Source organism: Haliaeetus albicilla, chromosome 1 (genome assembly GCF_947461875.1).
Source record: "Haliaeetus albicilla chromosome 1, bHalAlb1.1, whole genome shotgun sequence".
Taxonomy (NCBI): Eukaryota; Metazoa; Chordata; class Aves; order Accipitriformes; family Accipitridae; genus Haliaeetus; species Haliaeetus albicilla.
This window is the reverse complement of record NC_091483.1, coordinates 7031296-7051980: the sequence shown is the minus strand read 5'-3', so window position 1 is coordinate 7051980 and position 20685 is coordinate 7031296. Positions and strand designations below refer to the sequence as shown.

The window sequence follows — 20685 nt, the reverse complement described above, 5'->3', positions numbered from 1 at the left end:
TCTTTCTGTATGCTGCCAGCTTAGATCTCCTGCAGTTTTTGAACAGTGAAGCTCAGTTAATATAGGTGTGTCTAGAAAATTGATTCTTCCTTTTGAACACTGAATTCATGAGCATGATACCTGAAAAGCTGAGAAGGTGGTGGGACATGACGTGCTAGGTCTTAAGCACCGGAGCCTTATGCTGTGGCAGCTGCGAAATACCCAGCTTCCGTGTGGGGAGTGAGCAATTGTATGTAGCCTGAGGGAATCCTGAGGTGGGAGATTTTTCAAGTTGTGTGCTTTTCTTCGTAGAAGAGCTTTAAAAGTAGCTTGTAAGATTTTTTTTTTTTTTTTTTTTTTTTTACAGATCATTAGCCGTAGTATTTCTGTCTCCCTCAGATCTGTAGCATGGAAATCCTGGAAATACAGCATCTGTCGTTAAAGGCGCAAGGATTTTGAGCAATCTTAACCACTTTTTCTGCAGTCTTTTTGTTGATCTTTTAGCAGATGGAATAGCTAATGAGCTGACACGGCATTCAGGTTTTATAGGTTTCAGTTTGGGAGGGCTTTGTGCCAAAATCATTCCTGGATTTTCCACTCGTGAATATCAAACTCATGCCGCTGTGATGTTCATACAGTCCCAAGATGTTTAATTTTTGATGGATTTTTTTTGTTGTTAATTTGACCAGGGAAATGGTGGAGTTACTATCCTTGGAGGTGTTCAAAAAACACGTAGATGTGGCACTTCAGGACGTAGTTTAGTGGGCATGGTGGTATTGCGTTGACGGTTGGACTCGATGATCTTAAAGGCCTTTTCCAACCTGAACAATTCTATGATTCTATGTCCCCTGTACATCCCACTCTCTTTCTTATGTGCACAAGCATATGGTGGAGGGAGGAATAAAAGGGCCACTCTCTTTATATTTTATGTTTTGTATAGATCTATACCTTGATTAATGCAGAGAACAAATCACATTTTTAAATTGACAACTCATTTATCATCTTGTTTATTCAAAATGAGGATGTAAGAGCCTTCCAAACCACAAATCTGCAGTCACTGATGCTATTAGATCATTTTTTGTCTGTGTTTTCTAGGAGTAAATGATTATTGTAGGGGCTGGCTTTCTGGGGAGAGGAGAGTGTAAGGTGGACTATACCAAGAGCGTAACAAGTGTTGATTTTCTTACCCAGCCTGTCACCCATCCTGCAAGACGTGTCGTGGCCCTTCTGATTTGGAGTGCTTAACCTGCCATCCCCATGCAACCCTAGCTAGTGGAAAGTGCAGAACTAGCTGCAAGGAAGAGCAGTATCTCAACCTGGTGGGATATTGTGTGGGTAAGTAAGAGGAGATGGCATGGGTCATACAGTGTGGTGATCTTTCTGTGGCATTAACCAGCTACTTGAGCACACACCATGAAGAAAACAGAATTCCTGTTATGAGTAAAATGTCACACAGGTGAAAATACCATGAGGAAACTCTCCAGTGTGCATAGTATATAGCAAAGCCGCTTGCCACTCCTGCTATACATATCTTCACTAGAGCTGCATGAAGTCAATTGCAAATTGTGTAAGGCAGGCAGTAGGGAGAGGGAGACAAGGCTCTCCTTTGCCAGGTTTTCTGCTGCATGGTTTGGTGTGAAGACTTGAGATCACATGTATAGACCAGTATGTCTGGGAATCATCAGAGCATTCGTATACTTATTAATATCACAATGAACACGCTTTTAACAATAGGATGGGCTGCAGCTCTGCTCTGCTGAGCAGCGATGTGCTTACCTTTGCCAGGCCAAGCGCTTATTATCTGTGTCTTGCTCCAGTCTGGACTTTACAGCGTACTGCCTGTCACTGTAGAGCCAAGCCTCGGGGACCCAGAGCCAGGAAAGCTGCTTAGGTCCTGCACAGAGCTTCAGTAAAGTGAGTTAAGGAAACATTTGTGATTCGAGAAGCAGTTTATGGGGCCCTAAAGAAAAATTGGCACAGCTAGCATTGCCGTGCGCATTTTTGGGAGGTAATAGGATTTCTGTATAGGGGTTATACTTTGTGGGTGCTCGGTGCCCACCCTTAAGCCTATCATCAGAAGACACAGGTTGCATTTATCTGTTTAAAAAGAAAAATTGCTTTTAATCCATCACCCAGACATGTGTAAACATACCCTGGGTACTGCTCCAACAATTTCTGAGCTTTATCAGGCCATTTTTTCCTTTATCAAAAAAGATACAGTGTGTGAGGCTTAATCTAGGCTGAACAGTTCCAAATGAGATAAGGAATCATAAGAAAAGGGAAAAATGCATTAGATGTAATAAATATATCCATTGAGAGGGTATTCTTCTCAATTTAGTATAGATGATTCCCCTTCACAGAGACTTCTTTTTGCTTACATATATGTGTTGTGGGTTTTTTTATGAAAGACTTGTTTCTTTGCTCTCCACAGATTAATTTTATGAACCATTTCTTCATCTTCCTTTTAAACAACAGTTATTGTTTTGTCTGCAGAGACAAAGGGGGGGGGAACAAAGTATCTGAGGAGTATGAAAATATCCTAAAACCATTGTACAGCTCCTTAGGTATACAAGAAATCAGGTTGGGGAATCAAGATGTTTCATACAGTCAAGTAATTACAGTATGGAAATAGTTCAGCATTTCAGTGTAAAGAGCTGTCTCTGCCCTGTAAAATTTTAGGGGCTACAATGATACTTACTAATGTCCTGTCACATCATAGCTGTATGCACTTTGTTTCTTCCACCTTATTTTCCCATTACTTTGCATTATGCTTCCTACAAAAAAAGGCCGGTGGAAATGTGATCTTCCAGCTGTAAATTTCATTGGAAAAACTTAGTACCATTTATCATAAACCAGGATTCTTTCTGAGGGGGGGTTTACTCTGCCGCTTGCTGTGTGCTATGTGCTTTAACTATCCCTTTTAGACTGCTGTTACCTGTAAGTTTGGCAAGGTGTCATGGAGCAATAAGTGTGCTCCCCAAATCCCAGGGGATTAGGTAGATGACACAGTGCCTGGCAATAATGAGGAGCAGAAATTGGAAACAATGGACTCACTCAGGCAATGTGGAGGGCAAGGTTTGACCTCCAGGCGCACTACGCTGACAGTGGTGAATCATCTGCAAAGAACCTTGCTTGGCTTTCTGGGCTCCAAAGCAATTGCTGTCTGGTGGTGCATCCTTTCCCTGCAGACCAACAAGCTTTATTTCAAAGCCCTGTAGGTCAGGAACATAGTCCACTGTTTGGAGACTTGCCTTCTCCAAGTAGAAACACGTTTTCAAGGCTTAGTTCACAGTGCCTGGCATCACTGAGTGTCAGTATTGAGTGTTTGGATCTGTACTCCCAAAACAGGAGAGAAGGCTTTCCAGGTGCAACGTAGTAAGAGCGTAAGGAGACACCTTTCCTCCTCCCAGCTCTGACCTTAGTCTTGCTGTGTGACTCACGTCAGTCCTGCCTTCGAGAGGCCAGTACAGCTATTCCTTGTAAGATGGGAACCCTTAATGTTCACATGGTCTTGCACATATAGATGCATTGATGTTTCTTTGTCTAACCGAAGTTTTGAAAATCCTTGTAGAGGAACATAGTTACTTGTTGCCTTTAAAAAAAAAGTTGTGCTTTGGTCTCAGATCTGCAGTCTGAAGTGTGTGGCTCTCTGTGCCAAATTTATGTCTGATGTTTAAGCAAAAGATGTGTGTTGCCAGTTCTGCTAGAGATAAAGAGCTCCACATCCAGGTTGTTAAATTTCACTCATTCTTATTCAGTACTGATTGAAACGCTAAATTTGCCCTTGCAAGTTATTAATTACCAGTTAAAGAGCAGCTGTCCCATAAAAGAGAACATTAAAACCCCGACACTTGCATAATATATGATTTGCATCAGAATCTAACAAAGCTTTTTCCTTTGCTTCCCAAAGCAATTATTTTTTTACAATTATCTTCCCATTTATCTTTAATTCCCGACCCTCCAGGCAGAACTCTGTTACGACTTATAGGGACTGCTGTGCATTATAGCCACCTGTCATACTTTATGGACCTGCAGGCGAAAATCTTTCATACAGGATGGAGAAAACCAACTGTCACTTGAAACTGTTGCCTGTGAATTAATGTTGTTATTGTACATGTTACCTGAATGAGGATTGGAACATTTGCCTTGTTAATAGAAAAAGAGATCTTGTTTTCAGCAGTTTATCAAATAAGCTTTCAAATGTAAACAAAAGAAAGACAAAATGGCCTCAAGTTTCAAAAGATCAATGATTTTCTAAGCTCTGGTTTGGGCATGCTGAATTTGTGCCAATTTTCTTTGAGAGTGCTCAATTGATTAATTTTATAGCTAAAGTGTATGTACAGGAATGTGTGGCTTTAGCAGTCCCCTGTTGAGTCTCAGGGCTTCTGTGTTTTGTGTTTTGCCAGTTTGAAAACACTCTTTGATTTCCCTCTCCCTCTTATCCAAGACAACTTCAGCTTCAGGAAATATTGCAGTCACCAGTCTAAAAAATAGCAGTCGCTAAAACTGTTGTCCTGTTCATAAAATCCTGCCTTTACTTTTCTGATTTGAATATATCATATGCCTGTCTTGAGGTTTCCTCGTTCATCTTGACGTTTTCTCATTGATCTTCTCCTGACTCGGTGGAAGGGCAATTAGAAAAATCCAGAGGGACTGCACAGTGGCCGAAGCAAGGGGTTCACAGACTGAGCTCTACTGGGTGCTCAGCTAAGGCGTAAAAGGATGCAAAGGACTACCTACCAGAATTAGTAGCAATGGCAGCTGGCATGAAATGAAACTCAAAACACCCACAGATACAGTATCCCCCAGGGTCCTATCTTAACTTCCAGCTACATCTTCCTTGAAAGGGAACTCCCAATCCCCATGTTCAGCTGCTCAGGCTCTTGCTTCCTTAGGCTGTGTGCAGTTGTGAAAATGTTCCAAGATAAACCAGAAGAGCTTGCTCAGGAGGATGCCTGTAACAAGCCTTTCTGCCTTGCTCTTAAAATTCCAGAAAGGACACTCTGACAACAAGAAATACATTCAGCTCCTTGTAAAATTAATGAGCTGTTGCCGTACTCTAAGCGAGACATTGATATCATCACAAAGAGATGGAGTTTTGCTGAGCAGAGCAAGAGGGAAATTGGGGGCTTAGCTCCACTTAGTCACTGGCATGCAACCTTCTACAGAATTTAACAGCTGAGCTGCCGGAGGAGGAAAACAGAAGATCATTTCCCTACTTTGGTGCGGGCTCATTTGTGCCAGGCACCATCCAGCTGGATTTCCCACTTTATGCTGCGCAGGGAAGCTCCCACCCTTTTCAGAAGATGCAAGCAGATCCCTGCAAACGTGGTTGCATTTCACCAGGAGTTCACCTCACTTGTTTGTGTGACAAATTCCCTTTTGTGTCTTTTAAAGCAGAGGCAAAAAAAACCCTCCAACAACCAAATCAAACCAAAAATCATGGTCAGTGCTAGGCGTCCTTCAGAATCAACCATATTGGTTTTCTTTCTGGATTTACTGTAAGGTGCTAGAGAATGTTTGCATGCTGACATGCCTGTAAATTGCATGGTGTTTTAAGTACTGATTTAAAGTACTGCTCTGTTGTAAACCTCATACTTTACCTTAGAGTGTAGTACGAAACTTGCATCAGGAAATTTTTTTCTAAAGAGCCCTTAAGAGGGGAGGTGTATTTAAACAGTACAAGTGGTTGATTGCTTAGCAAATGGTGGAAGTGAGAGGTAGAAATGCCTCTGGTTTCCTTTATGAGCATTCACAAACACTTTAGAGATGATTTTGTCTCCCCAAACAGCCTTCTTTGTCTTGACAGACAAGTGAACAATTTATAATAGATACTTTCCATATAGGAAGGGCACTATTTTCTTTGTTTTCTTGGCTTGCTAAGAGAAAGCTAAAGAGGGTGTGGAAGTAAAGTAACTCTGGAAATGGAAATCTGTGTAAGTAATTGTATTATACTTTACAATGAACATTGCTTTATAGGAAGGTCAGTGATAGGTAAGGTGGTTGGGGTGTTTTTTGCGTAGAGGTGAATTGACAAGGAGGAAATTAGAGCCAGTTGAAAAGGTAGCAGGAAAAAGTTTTATTTGGACAGTGGGAGGCAAGTCAGTAGTCTCAAAAAGATGGGAAGGGAGGCATTGGGACTATGAGCAAGGTGGTGACATGCTGCACTGAAGAATCAGGTTTGGACACTGGAAGAAGTCTAAGGGAATTAAGTAACTGTGTCGCACTGACCTGTAACAAACACGGGACGTGAAGCCTCTGAAAACCCAAAGCCCAGGGGCAGTAACTTGCCTGCTAGCTGTGCTGGAGTGGAGATTGACAGGGAGAAGGCAGAAGTAGGAAACGAATATGGCTGTGCGGTATTACTGAGAAGCATAAGGAAAACACTCTGCTTCTGGTAGTCCTTGCTTCAAAGGGAGCCTGCAGTGAAAAATTTAAATAATCTTTTCCAAAACAAAGCACTTCAGTTCTTCCTTTACTCTCTCACTAGTTCCCCAATGTCCCTCAAATTCACCATAAGCATCGGTTCTGGGGGGTTTTTTTGGTGTTGTGTGCTCTTTGATCTCCAGGCTTGCCGAGGAACAAGAGAGTGATGGGGCTGATTTATCCTAAAACAGTAGCTGAGAAAAAGAACTCTTTCAATATATAGGAGCAAACACAGAGGCTGTAAAGAGAAGCCTCTACTGCAACAGCACCTAGTTTTGTAGATACTTGGCTTTTTAAACGTTAGTTTGGGAGAGTCTAGTTATTTACAGTAGATACGGGTTATTTGGACACCCTACATTTTCTCTGTCTCATTTTTATGCTCTGTTTATGGAACCTATTGACCATACACAGTGAGTTTGGTTACTTATTATATCTACCAAAGCTCTGTATTAGAGACCAGTGACTCCGGCAAGAGATTAACTGGAGGAGTATTATTTTAACAATAAGGGGAGTAGACACATTGCCAGGTAAACGTGGAAGCATGAGAAACTAATTGGATTTATGTTAATTTTATTGAATATAAGTGCATGAAACTCTTCAGCCGACCTCCAGTCCTGTGCATACAAATTACATATGGTGCTCAGAGCCTTTTGGATGATATTTTAGTCCTTGCTCTCTACAGTGACCTGCGTGTGATCCTTTCTGGCTTCAGTGAGGCTACAGATAGATGGCAGGTCTTTCCAGTCTGATATCAGCACAGGTTTGGGATCTTTGGCTGTAAAGACTTATGGGATGATGCCTTGGGTATTGAGTTCTTCTCCTGTGCAGTCAGAAGCTGCAGTGTGATAACCCCTGTAAGCTGTAACGCCTCTGAGGAGGTTTTGAGAATTGTCACTGAGTTTGGGAGCATGACCTCATGTGCTGCTTTTCTTTTTTTAGAACTGTCCTGACAGTGATGGATTAAGAACCTGCAGGGTCACTGTCTTAAGCATAATGTTTCTTCTCACACACCTTTACCTCCCCTCTGGCTGTTAATTCCTCATCCGCAAGGCTGAGAGTGTGGGGCAGAAACTAGGTAGATTATATGTCCTGTAAAGTCAGGAGGTGGAGGAGGCAGCTGCTTTAAGGACTTTGAATCCCTGCATGCAGTCAGAATTGCAGTAATTTCTGAGCTGCATCTGTGCTTTTCCAGCAGTGTTTGCTAAGAATCATCTGTGTGTGACGTACAGGAGAAGTCAAGCTAGGGTTAGACTCCAGTCACTATTATAGACTTGCAGGTATGGATGCAGAATTCCCCTGGACTCCAATGTGAGCCTGTCTTCAGCTTGTAAAATTAGATTGCCTGACAATCTGTAGTAATGCTGTCGGAAGAGACAAAAGACAGAAAGTTGAACCTTCAGCAGAAATCTGACAAGAGGCCAGGTAATCAAATCAAGCCTCATTATTACATTTCTTTCAAGACAGTTGTCATTTCCTTTATAATTTTCCGAATTACCACAATGAGGATTAATTTGGCTTCCAGGTTTCCTTACACTGCACTGTTGTGCGTACAAAAGGCTTGTTGTAAAACCTTTTGAAGCACCTAAGTTCAGGCAGAGGTCAGGAGACACAAGCTTGTGTGCTCCTGGGGAAAAATGAAAAAAGGAAAAGGTTTTGAGGCACTCATGCAACTCTAAATGCTGCTCTTGGCTTGGCTTTGAGGTCTGCAGTGGCCTCTTTAGGGTATGCATGTCTCGTTTGTGTGGGAAAATCTGAACAGTAAGAACTACAGGAGAAGGTCATACAGCTGTACAGGTAGTGCTCTTCGTTTTTCAGCAGTGGGAGCAGAGGGAGATGAATGCCTACAGCTGCCAGCATACTTTGTTAAAGATAAACCTGTAGGTAGAAGCACCTAAAATCAGAGAAGGGTTTGGGGAAAACGAAGAGTTTTGAACTGGCTTTGTACAAAGCTTTCTGAAGCTCACTTAAGGATGGGAAAGAGGATGCTTGAATGAGGCAGGAGAGATGCAGAGAACATGGTTGCTGAGGAAAAGTGAAAACTTTTCCTGATTGTGATGCTCAGGAAGAGCACAAGATGGGGATGAGGGTAAGACGAAAGGAATGCTCTTTGAATGTGGTAATTTCTGGTCATCTCTCTTGCAGACATCTGGAAGTGCAGTGTTTAGCACCTGATCCCAGCCCTTGTGCACCAGATAGCAGGAAGGGGCTCTGAAAGTTACATCCCTAATGTCTTCCTTGAGCTCTCAGGAATGTGTTTCCCCTTAGCAGTCCTGTGTTGTCCACCTGTGATCACAGAGTCTGTTATTCCCTGCTTCCTTTAGACTGCCACCCTTTGTGCCGTCAGTGTGTGGCCAACCTGCGGGACACCGGCAGCATCTGTCTGAAGTGCCAGAACGCCCGCCACTTGCTCCTGGGGGATCACTGTATTCCTGACTGTCCAGTGGGATACTATGCCGAGAACGGTGCCTGCAAAAGTGAGTAGTCCCTACGGAGGCCTCAAGTAGCTGCAAGGGACCACCTGGATCCTTGCGAGATGTTCCATGAAATGGTTTCTGTTAAGTAGAGAAGCTTTGTCCAGCTGGCAGGACACTGCACTGGGAGCTAGGCATGTCCTTCCTGGCTAATAACTGTGCCCGCTGGCTCGGAGCACTCTCTCCTTGCTCCCCATAATCTGTGTCTGCTTTCAGACTGGAAGTTCTTTGAGGCAGACAGTGCGATACTGTCCTGAGCACGTGCTGAGGCTACTGGGACCTAGCCCGCTGTTACAATACAATTAATAAGTGTAATGAGTACCAGACAGCAGTATGCTTATGAGGAGGAGGTAAAGGTGAATTTTTCTCTCTCTCTCTCTGTTAAATCCCATCTCTGAAAGGTGGTGGCACAGAGAATAGGATGACAGTATGCTATGTTCTGTGTAGGGTAGCTACCCTGAGATCACTCCTAGGAAGAGATGGGCTTCTTAAGCATAAGAAAGGATGACTTCCAACAGAGCCTTTTTATGTGCCCATCACCAAGTCTCCAATTTGTGTGGTACCAGCACAGTTCTGGGATGCTAAAACTGGAAAATACTTTCTGGATATGTGCTTCGAAGGGCCATGCAACTTCTGCTTACAGAAGGCAGAACGCTAGCTGGTAGCAACTTCTCAGGAAGTTTGCAACCTGAGATGAAACATCATCCTAGATAAGGTCTCTCACTGAGGCTTGTCTTGCTACAGTAATGGTCCAAAAAGCGATCATTCATAGCAGCTTGTAAAACAAAAAGCCAATTTCATTCAGTCTTTTAGGCTGGCGTGATAGATGCAGCGCTCCAGCTGCATGGGTGAAGTTGCACTGGTAGCACATTTTATTCTCTAGCCTTCTGCGCCTTCACCTATCCCTGGATCTCCTCCAGTTTTTGTTGTTGATGTGGTTTCATATTCCGATCATTGTCTGAGCTGCTTTATATTTTTTGGACTCTTAGAAGGAAGTAGGTTGCTTTTCTTGTTACATGGCCAACAGAGACATGTTAAAGCCCAGCGCTGAGCAAAGGGTATTGCAATTTATTTTAAGAGAAAGAAATCAAACCAAGAAATTCTGCACATTAGAATTAAGATTTAGATGCGCCTTTTTCAGGAAGTGGCATTTACTAATCCAGTCTAACAACTGCTGGTTAATGTTTCAAAGCTTCTCTCAAGCACTGTGGGAGCTGTGTGTTTATTTACCTGTTTCTGACAAATGAAATCTCAGAGACGTATGAAATATACTCTGTGTCATTTAATTGGAAAGACCCCTGAGAGAGATATTTTGTCTTCCTGGAAATTTAAGCGTAGGGATAAACATTTCTTCCCTTTGGTATAAAGGTTTCATTTAAAAGAAGTTTTGCATTATTCAGGCTGTGTCAAAGCTCATACTACATTTTGTGCTAGGTTTGAAGATCTCCAGCACAACTTAATGCAGTTGCTTCTCTGATTTCTTTGCCCACTTGCACTCGTGATTAATTTGGCCCGATAGGTGCAACGATGGCATCAATCTTTAGGTAAAGGCCTATCAAGAAATAAAACAGATGAATAATTTTGTGAGTACGTACCCCCTTCGGAGAAATTGATAGGATACATTGGCATCATCCACTGTGGTATTTTAAATTTCTTCAATCAGACTAAGAAGCACAAGAAGCGGGAAATAAAGGGATACAAAGGAAACAGGGAAAGAAAACAAGAGGGGTGGTATAAAAATATCTCTTCAAAAATGCAGGGAAAGAAAAAGATAGTAATATACGTTCTTACTCGAGGCAGTCAGTGGGATTGCTGGCTATGAAGCATTGCAGAAGGATGTTGTAAGACTGAGTGTCTGGGCAATAAAGAAAGGGATGAAAGTTTGGTATAGGCAGATGTAATGATGCACACAGGGATACCCGGTTCTAAGCTCACATACAGAATGATGGCATCTTTGCCGTGATCTTGAAGAAATGATCAATCAGCCTGTGAAAATGGCATCCCAGTGTTCAGCAACGTTGAAAAAGCAAATCAAATGTTAGGTGCTAGTACAAAAAGAATAGAAGAATTCATTCTGCCGCTGTCTAAAGGAGCTGCATGCTGAGCCATTCTGCCCATCTCAGAAGGGAAGGGCAGCAGAACTGAATGTGGGGAAGGAAGAGCTTCTGTACAGTGAGCAACTGAGTAGACCACAGTGTTTCAACCTGAAAAACAGGAGACCTTAAGAGGGAGGAAATATGACAGAGGCTTACAAAGCCGTGAGTGAAACGGAGGGAGAGTGCATACAGATTGACTGTTCTCTGTCAGTGTTGCTTCTTGGAATAGGTAGCAGCTGTGCAACTCCTGCCGAAGGGGTGGATGTAAATCTTCAGGGAGGTGTGGAGCTGTCAGGAAAGCACTAGATGATTCCTAAATGGGCAAAGCGCATCAGGCTCAAGAGAGTCTGACCTGAAACTAGTTGAGCGAAAGCATGAGAGGGAGGTACTGATACATGCTTGCCCTTTTTTTTTTTTACTCCTTTCTGATAGACATGTCTTGGCCAGATCCTGTAGGGTTGTTCTTGAGGGGAAGGGAAGGTTGAAGAGAAAATGAAAGGGTAAAAAGAGAGAGAAAGGAGAGGAGGGGGGAGAGCTAGTGTGCATGACACACAGAGCACAAATAGCAAATAAACCTATTTAGTCTGTCTGTCACAAGCTGGGTCGGCTGTGTTTCTGCTCCTGAGCGCTGTGTACTAATAAAGGCTCAGACTTGGTAGGAACTTTTGGTATTCAATATCACCATGCTCAGCATCTGAGAGTGCTTCTGCTAAACTTGTGAATCTTGCTCAAAGATCTACTTTTCCTTGAACAGAAACACTTGTTCTTGCTGTCTCTACAGGGTGTCACCCCTCATGTAAAACCTGCACTGGCGGGGGTCCTTTTTCCTGCTCTTCCTGCAACACCAGCCTGGTTCTTTCCCACACCAGGATGTGTGTGCCATTCTGTTCCCCAGGATACTACAGGGATGACAGGCAGACCTGCAAACGTGAGTGTCTCTCTCCGAGCCATCTCTCCTTTCCACAATGTATTCACCGACATGTCTTTTCTTGTTCCTTCACTTACTGTTCCTCTTGCCAGGAAAAGAAAGATTTCAAGTGCCTAAAAATTCGACGTGAATTGATAGAGGTGATTAGCTGCCTTAGAAATGGAGCCTACAGCATGGTTTAAATCTGAACACAGTTGCAGTTTTGTTATTCAAATGACAAGAAGCTTTGGGTCCTGTAGTTAAAAACTGCGGGAGAGTTTGTGTAGTCTTCCCTGTTGTCCAGGTGGTACATAGAGAAGTGGCCAAAAGTACTGGTGGATTCTGGGCTTTGTGAAAACTTGACAAGTTTAGACCAGTTTTAATCAATTCTTACTACGGCAAACCCCCTCCCCACTGCACTACCTGCCAGTACCTGCCATGGAAGCTATATTAAGACTGTAGCATTTATGCTACATTTTTCCACATATGAAACCTCAGTAGGAACAAGGTACAGTGTGGTAGGCACAGCCACAACTGACTTGAGCTGTTGTATTTTTACCTTCTAATGGTCTGATACAACTGATCTGGTCCAGTAACGTTTTATCCTATTCCTGCTATCCCTTGCGAATCTCTCGGGGCCTCTCTTTTCCTTTTATTATCCTATGTTCACTCTGGCCCTGACGTCAGTTGGTTTATTCTTCACATTGATTACTGGGCTTGATGTTCCAAAATGCAAAATTACATGGCCCAGAGACATAAAAAATATGAAAAAAACCTCCTTGAATTGACCCACTATAATACACACACCTGAAAATGAGTGAGTGCTTAGGTGGTTTGGTTGCTGTGAACCTGAACGCTCAAATTTGTTAAGTCCTGCATTACCCTGATTTAAATTATCCTGATTTATGATACAACAACTCTGTTGCACTGCACTGAGTATAGGTATCAATGTCATCCTATCTAGACCCAATTTCTTTACTGGTGAGGTCTTATAGGAGGACGCTGATATGGTTGTCAGCTTTACCTGCCTTTTGTTGAAATATATGGCTCTCCTGAAACTATTATTTCCATCTTATCAGCAGAAATGGAGACACCTTGCATAAGTTCAAGGAAATATGTGGAAGACTTTGTACCATTCTTCTGTTGACATAAAAAAAAGCTATTCAATAATAATGAAAAAAGGAAAATAAAAAAACATGAATAAAAAAAAAAGGAATCATGGGATTCTCACTGTCCTGACTAAATTCCTACAAGCTCTACAAGATACTCACTGTTCTCTCCTGTAGTATGGATTCTCTTATTGCTAATTATACCAGAATACCTCCCTTCCTAATTAAAATGCCCTTTTCTAATGAAAACTTTCCTATTGATGGCTCCTCCCTCAGGGCATTGTGGTAGAAGTGGAATGTTCCTGAGGACTGTACCCTTCCTGGATTTGGTTCAGTAGCTCAAGCGCAAATAGATTTTTGCAAGCAAATTCAACTACTCTAATCTCCTTATTGCAAATGGCTTTTAAAAAAGTGTATGTAATCCTTGTGGCAGGAGGCTCAAGGCAAAGTGTGTTGGTGCATTGGATTTTTGTCATTCCAAGTGTCACTTGTGCCTTTTTAAGTGAAGTACTGCTGATAAGCCATGTAGATATAAACTGTCCTAGGCTGCTGGAAGACTGCCACTTAGAGCTAATGAAAATTGTTTAAATGGAGATTGGCTGTTAGGCTGAGAAAATTTGGTCTCTCCTCAGCGTTTATTTTAGTTGCATTGCACTTTTGAGGAACTTGGGTTTGGAATGAAGTTCAGAGAGATGCTGAGTGCATGTATGAACTCTTGGAGATATTTTTAAACTCAGTGACACACTGGCCAAGGAAAAGTGCAAAGCTTAACAAGTTCTTCATGGGCTTAAAAATGCAGATATGGAGTCATGCTGGTAAAGCAAGCAACAGGATTGCTTTCAAATACAGGTTTTGCTTACTGTTCTGGCATGCCTTCATGGGTAACCTGATTTCTATAGATGTAGACCTCATGGAATGTTTTACAGTACTTTTAATAGTTGGGTTTTTGTAGCACTTACAAATCGTAATTTTTCCATGTAGTGCTCTTAAGTTAAGTGAAATCAGACTGGCACCAGAGCACCTAAAAACAGTTATTAGATTCTTTAGGTAAACTTTTTGTTAGAAATCATTTGTACCTCAATAAAATACAGACCTTCTGTGACATTTTTTAGATGAGCTAAAACAAGTAGCTATTTTGAAGGGCACTGGGTTCTCACTTCAATGAGAGCAACGTGGGTATTTTCACATTTACTTTGGTATTTTGAGGTTTTGTGGTTATAAAACTCTGTCTTGAATTAAAAGCAAATTGAAGTGGATTTCCACAATTAGCATATCACTAAATTAGCATTCCACAATTAGCATATCACCAACATGTTACCACAAGTAATATGTTGGTGTTTAGCACCTGAACTGTAGTTGCGCTAAATCCTATGAGAGGTTTTGTTTGTTTTTTCCTTTAATGGCCAGCTATGCTTTATTCTTTAGTTGCAACACTTGGGGCTGTGTTTCCAGAGCTTTTTTCTGATTTATCGTAAGTAAATGTTGAGCTTGGGCAAAGATTCTGACTCCGTATGGATTTAGCAACACTCAGGGGTAGTTTGCTGGGAATTTATCAGTCCCTTTTGCATATGCCATCATTGTACTTGCTAGCAGGGCAGTTACGGTTGTTTGTATAAAGCAGACATGTGAACCTCCATAAGTTTTCTGCATATTATAGTTGTAACGTTTCGTCTCACCAGAACCAGAGTGAGCTTTTCAGTGCATAGACAAAGGGCTAGGAAATATTTCTCAGTCTTTCGTAGTACATTGCTATTAAATCTTCTGCTGTGAAATAGCCAAGAGCACTGACATTGGCACTGAATACACTTGGCTGTTAGTACAGCCCCCTGAGAAGTTTAGACCCTAGACATCAAAGATCTGAGTGGAAATATTCTGAACCTCTGGACTTTGATCCTAGATTCAGTAAATCCCCGAATTATTTTTTCCTGGCATCTTTATTTGCTCCCTACAGCTCCAGAATTTCATACTGTGTGCAAATAAAAGAGTGGAAACATTAAGTGAAATTAAATGGGCCTTTGGTCCCACTAAGGTTTGCTAACTGGATTGCAGCAGTCTATTATGGTCTCCTAATTTGTGCATTACGAGTTGAATCTGGAATCATACGAAACACGGGTTGTTTAAAGAGAATAAGAAAATCAGGGAAAGCTCTTATTTGGGGATTTGAATTCAAGGTCAGTGTTTTACCCTGACCTGTCCAAAGGAGAGTAAGAAGCAGTGTGTGGAGACGTAACAGTCTATTCCAGATGGAAGGATGCTTTTTACATTTTGGAGGCTGTGAAAAGGAACGTAAGAAGCAAAAACTCTCCACAGGTGTCTCATCAAAGAGGACAGAGGAGTAGCAAGGCTACAGGATAATGCCATTTTTACTTGTGCAGCTGCCTGGTGCATCAGTAATTACAGTTATTTTCTCTGTCTTTGTCTTTCCACAGCTTGCAACAGCCAGTGTCTGAGCTGTGAATCAGCCACTGGCTGTACGTCTTGCAGAGATCCAGCTAAGGTCCTGTTGTTTGGAGAATGCCAGTACGAGAGCTGTGCTCAGCAGTATTATCTGGATTTTTCCAGCAAGACTTGCAGAGGTGAAAAATACATTGTGGGTTTAAAGAAAAAAGAAAAAAAAATTGCAAGTGCCTTGGCTAAGAATCCATCACATTGCAGCATGATCTGTGCAGGCGGCCTGCTTTAAAAAGTGTGCATGAGGGGGGGAGTTGTTCAGTGACAGGCTACTTCCAAGGTTTTTACAGTTCTTTCTTTATTTCGGCAGTCTGCTGTCACATACCTCAGCCTTTCAGTGAAACAAGATTATTGCAAATCCGTCTCTTGTAAATGATTTAGTAAGTGAGCCAGCAAACTTTTCAAGGGTCAGGTCCAGCAATTCATTTAGTCATGGGTCAGCTGAATAACGAGTGAGCTTACCAGGCTAAATCTTTTTTAGAGTGCTTATAAGGCCTTGTGTACTTACCTGCTTCTCTCTGTCTTATTAAGTACTGTATCACTGGATGACTGCAGAAACAACAGTTTGGAGTGATTTAAAAGACACGTGACTTGAAAGATTTCCAGAACTCCCAAGGAGAGTGTTCCATAATGGAAATAAGTGAGGATAACATGGCTTTATTGTAGCTGACACCACTAAGACTAGGATATAATACAAATGACTTGTTGTTCAGTGTTCATTTCTAGCTGGCTCTCTCAGTACCTGAACCTAGCTTAACTGAGTAACATCTGTCCCCTTAGCGTTGTGGTTCTTCAGAGAGGTGACATTGTCTGGTGTTTAGGGTGTTGGAATGAGGCAAGACTCTTGTCCTGGCTTTGTCTTGGACATGCTGCATGGACTGGAGTAGTTCAGCTCACCTCAGTGAGTCCTTGTTTCCCCTGCTTCTTGCTCTTGTCATTTGTCTGTCTCATCAGCCAAGTTTGTCTGTCATTAATTGCTGATACGGACCCTCTAAGTGCCACCAAGAACAAACAGTAGTGTTGGCAGCCTGAGTAGTCCTTGGGTGCATGTGTGTGACTGGGACTCAGCTGAAGACTGGAGGGGAGGTAGTACGAGGGCATGTGAAGGCAGATCTGACCCCAGCTGGATCCAGTGTGTTTCTGGCCAGTGGAATTTCCAGGGGGACATTTGGACTGTGAGGGACAACGATTTCATTTTCTTTTGGTCAGAGTAATTTGAAAGTGCGAGATTGATGAAGTGGCATGGATAATTGCTAATGAGCAACAAACTCAGGGTTGGCAGAAAAGGAGCATTGCTCCTTACGGGATACAGTCAGGCTTTATGGGAAGCAAAACTGTGCCAGTGTTAGCAGGTCTGAATGCTGAACAAGAGCCCAGACTGCTCAAATTTGACATAATTAGAACATGTTAAGTCCAAGAGGGAAAAAAAACAAACCCCATATCTTGAGTTGTAATAAGTCATTCAGTACAAATCATGCTTTCTCGTTTTTTTAGTATCTCTTTAACAGTTTTTACTGTGCTCTTTGCTCCTAGGGCTTATATTCCCATAGCTTGTAGACCCCAAGTGCTAAGCACTTCTATAGTGTGAACACCTATACAAAAAGGCTGCCCTGCATTGACTTTTTTTTCTTCCAGAGTGTGACTGGAGCTGTAATGCTTGTAAAGGTCCCCAGAGGACCGACTGCCTGCAGTGTATGGAGGGCTATGTTCTCCATGAAGGAGCTTGTGTGGAACAGTGCCCTGCAGCTTTCTACAAGGAATCAGAGACATGCCAGAGTGAGTTCTTCTTGAGCATTACTTCTAATCACTGCTGCCAACATGTTTCCTTGCTTGTCTCCAATTTGTGCACGTCTTGCATTCAGAAGTCACGCTCTACCTTCAGGTCCCTCGCTGCCCTCCAGCACACGCACGCAATAGAGCTGTGGTTCCTGCGGGGTGTTACCGCACAGTGCAGGAAGCAGTTGAAAGCAGTGTTGAGATGAACTCTTTACGTATGACTTTTAGGGTGTGATCAACGCTGCCTTCAGTGTCGCCGACCCGATGAGTGCAGCCTTTGCGAAGCCCCGTTTTTCCTCTTGGACGTTCATTGTGTTCACAAATGTGGGAAGCGATATTATGCAGACCATGCACAGCGAAAGTGCACAGGTAAGCAAAGTGAGTGTGATGTGGTGGAGAGGAACCAGGGTTGTAGTCTATGTTCTATACACTGCTTTTTCTCTGCAAGGCTGGGGTGAAGAGGAAGGGCTTGGATCCTGTGTTAAACTTGCTGTTGAGGTGATGCAGTCAACTTGAGAATTAGATAACAGGCTATATCTGCATTTAGACATACCTAATTCAGGAGGAATGAGATTCAGTGTAGATGGCTGCTGGTGTATGTGTGTGTGTGTATGTGTTTACACACTGTATGTAAAAAAAACCCCAGGTATTAAACCCACATTTTTAGAAAGGTTTCAGTTGTATTTGTTGGTTAACAAGCTGTGTAGGACTTGAATGTGTATTTGCAGTATTTTTTTCAAGTTAGTATAACAGTTACTTAAAAACATGTTTCTTCCATTTGGAAGATCATCTCAGGTGCTCTGTAGTTAATGGGAAACAGTGGTCAAATGAGGAAGGAACTTCTTAACAAATTTTTTATCTGAACTCTTTGCCCCTTCTTTTTGATTATTTTTGTCAGGTAGGTAACACACAAATAGCAGCGGTGTTTCTGTTCCGACCCTGGGGGACAGCCCTGTGTACCAGTGGCTGCATTGTTTTTGCAGTGTCTCAATGGGGTTGTGCTTTCCATCCGATTCAGCTTGTCCCTCTGGATGCTTGGAGTGTGACAGCAACAGCCTGTGCCACCTCTGTGACAGCACCACGTTTCTGAAGAATAAGATTTGTGTTTCTGCCTGTGGCCAGGGTTTCTATGGCAATATGTGGACCAGAGAGTGCGAAGAAGGTGAGTGTCTCTCATGATAAAGCAACCGAGCTGGCAGGCTTCCAGCAGATTTTAAGGCTAGAAGTAGTGTTCATTCAGTGGCATTTTTGGAATTCAGTTTTGTGCGGTTTTCTGTTGAGTATTGAAAGTTGGCAGCTATTTTTCTCCAACTTTTTTGTTTCATAAAATATGCATATACGTGGTTTTCTAAGTGAAGTTACCTGTTAGGTATGGAGGCACATCTTTCCAATCACAGCATCGTTTATCATCACTGTAAAACAAATAAATATCTTGGGGGAAATCCCTTACTAAATCGACAGTAGTACTTACTTATCTTTTCTTTGTTCCAAATGAAGATTTACTAGTCTGTCTGCAGGGCAGGCCAATGTATATTGGCTTTGAGTTTTGTGATGGGGAGCTCAAGGTGGGAAGTGACGTGCCCAAGCCTCTCAAAATCATAGTGGGGATTAGGATGGATTGCAGTTCTTCTTGAGATATAGTGGTTGTCCACCTAGGTCAGTAATGAACAGGGCATTATAAGGGTCTGGTGTGTTATCCAAAAGATGGTAGTGACAGACAAGATGCTAACACAGCCCATGGCTGTAATTCATTCAGTAATATTTTTTCCCTTCTTTCTTTTTAGCCAGCAAGCATCCCTTGAGCTTCCATGTGAACAGTACCCTCACAGTAGGAATTGGCGCGGTAAAGCCCCTAGACGTCTCCTTACTGGGTGTGCGTGATCTGGATGGTGACACAGGACAGCTCTTGTTCCATATCGACAGCACTCCCTCCAACGGCAGGCTGGTCATGGTGGTGAATGGGAAAGAGGTGCAGCTGAGCAAAGGCGACCACTTCACCTACAAGGATGTGAAGGAGAAGAGAGTCCGCTTTGTGCACAGCAAAGAGAAATCCAGGTGACTCTGTTGAAACTTTTTTCAGAGCTCTTGCCTTAAAAAAACCCCTGACATACCTTGAGAACAGGTATTTCCTTATTCCTAGGAAACTTTCTTACAGTGAAGCACGCTTCTCACTGCTGTTAAATAAATTACCAATATACTTACACTGTACCATAGTATAAACGATGGTGCAAAACTTCTGTTTATGGTATAAGAGGTCACTGTGATCAAGCTACCAAACCTGTTGTGCTTTGGGGGTGCAGGAGTCTGTCTCATCTTTAGGATACTCTGCTATGGGTTTAAAACTGGCATATTAGTCTGGTTCTTACAACAATTTCTCGATACTGTCAGGAGGATGCTCAAATGATGTCACCACTATGCTCTGTGGCATAATCTGCATTCAGCCATTACTTCTTTGCATGCAATATGAGCTCCGTTAGTGTCCTGGGATAATTAGTGGTGATTAGTAGCTGGCAATGCTCACACTGCAAGCATGTTGCAAGGAAGCAGATTTTTCCTGCTGCCAGGCAATAAGCCAGTCATCCTGCCAAATTTCACACTTGATTTACATCACCATAAAACCTTGGGACTAGACTGATATTGGTGGAATTGTTCTAAATTTCTGCCTGTAAGTATTAGGGTGTTCTTTGATCCATTGTTTTCAATAAGACTTTCAGGGTGTCCTTCTGATGCCAAGGGTTAGCTCATGTTCACTAGACTTATGGCATGTATTTCTGTATCATGGTGGGTTTTTTTGTCTGCCTCGTAGTCACAATGAAATGTCAGGATCTTGTCTTGAGAAACATAGCTACTTTATGTTCAAGGTTATTGGGTGGCATTATTGAAAAGTAAATAGGAAACAAAAATGCTGAAAAGTGGGATCTTCTCTTCCGAAGCCAGATAAGTGACATTTTTCTTTAGCAGTGAATAGCTGACATTTAGAATTGGTACTTTACCTTGGAAATGCCATCCTATGTGGGTAACATTAGTTAAAGGGAAATGAGGGTATATTATTACATAGTTAAAGGTATTTTATTACATGTTGTGACTGTTGTGAATCTTCAGAAAAAAATGCTATAAAAACATGGCTGAAAAAACTTGAGCTAAACCTTCTGTCACTAAGCTAGTCATTTTTACTGAATATATAATATTTTTATCATTATTGAGTCCTGCAAGAGCACTTCATTAATTTATATTATCCTATATTTTGGCTTGTTGGGGACTTGTTTAGGAAAGGACAGTTCTCCTTGAAGGTCGGTGATCAAAAGTTCTTCTCGCATCCTGAGGTGGTCAACATTCAAGCATTTTCAACACAGGTAATGTAACAAAGCTTGGAAACAACCACAAATTTTGTACCGTTTGGAGCTCTGGTTTCTTCCAGTGGTAACAAAGGAGCTGGGCAGAACTTGAGCTGGAGTTCAGGTCAGGCAAAC

General features: G+C 42.2%; 1 protein-coding gene across 1 annotated transcript in view; it reads left to right on the top strand.

Moving 5' to 3' along the window:
• The window catches only part of FRAS1 (Fraser extracellular matrix complex subunit 1), a 173656-nt gene that overhangs the window by 94271 nt on the left and 58700 nt on the right, over positions 1 to 20685 (top strand). The window contains exons 19-27 of the mRNA XM_069774067.1: positions 1171 to 1314; positions 8727 to 8879; positions 11754 to 11900; positions 15418 to 15564; positions 17075 to 17215; positions 17444 to 17584; positions 18234 to 18377; positions 19000 to 19270; positions 20484 to 20568. Of these exons, the coding sequence (XP_069630168.1) occupies positions 1171 to 1314; positions 8727 to 8879; positions 11754 to 11900; positions 15418 to 15564; positions 17075 to 17215; positions 17444 to 17584; positions 18234 to 18377; positions 19000 to 19270; positions 20484 to 20568 (1373 nt within the window). The remainder of the gene's footprint in view (positions 1 to 1170; positions 1315 to 8726; positions 8880 to 11753; positions 11901 to 15417; positions 15565 to 17074; positions 17216 to 17443; positions 17585 to 18233; positions 18378 to 18999; positions 19271 to 20483; positions 20569 to 20685) is intronic.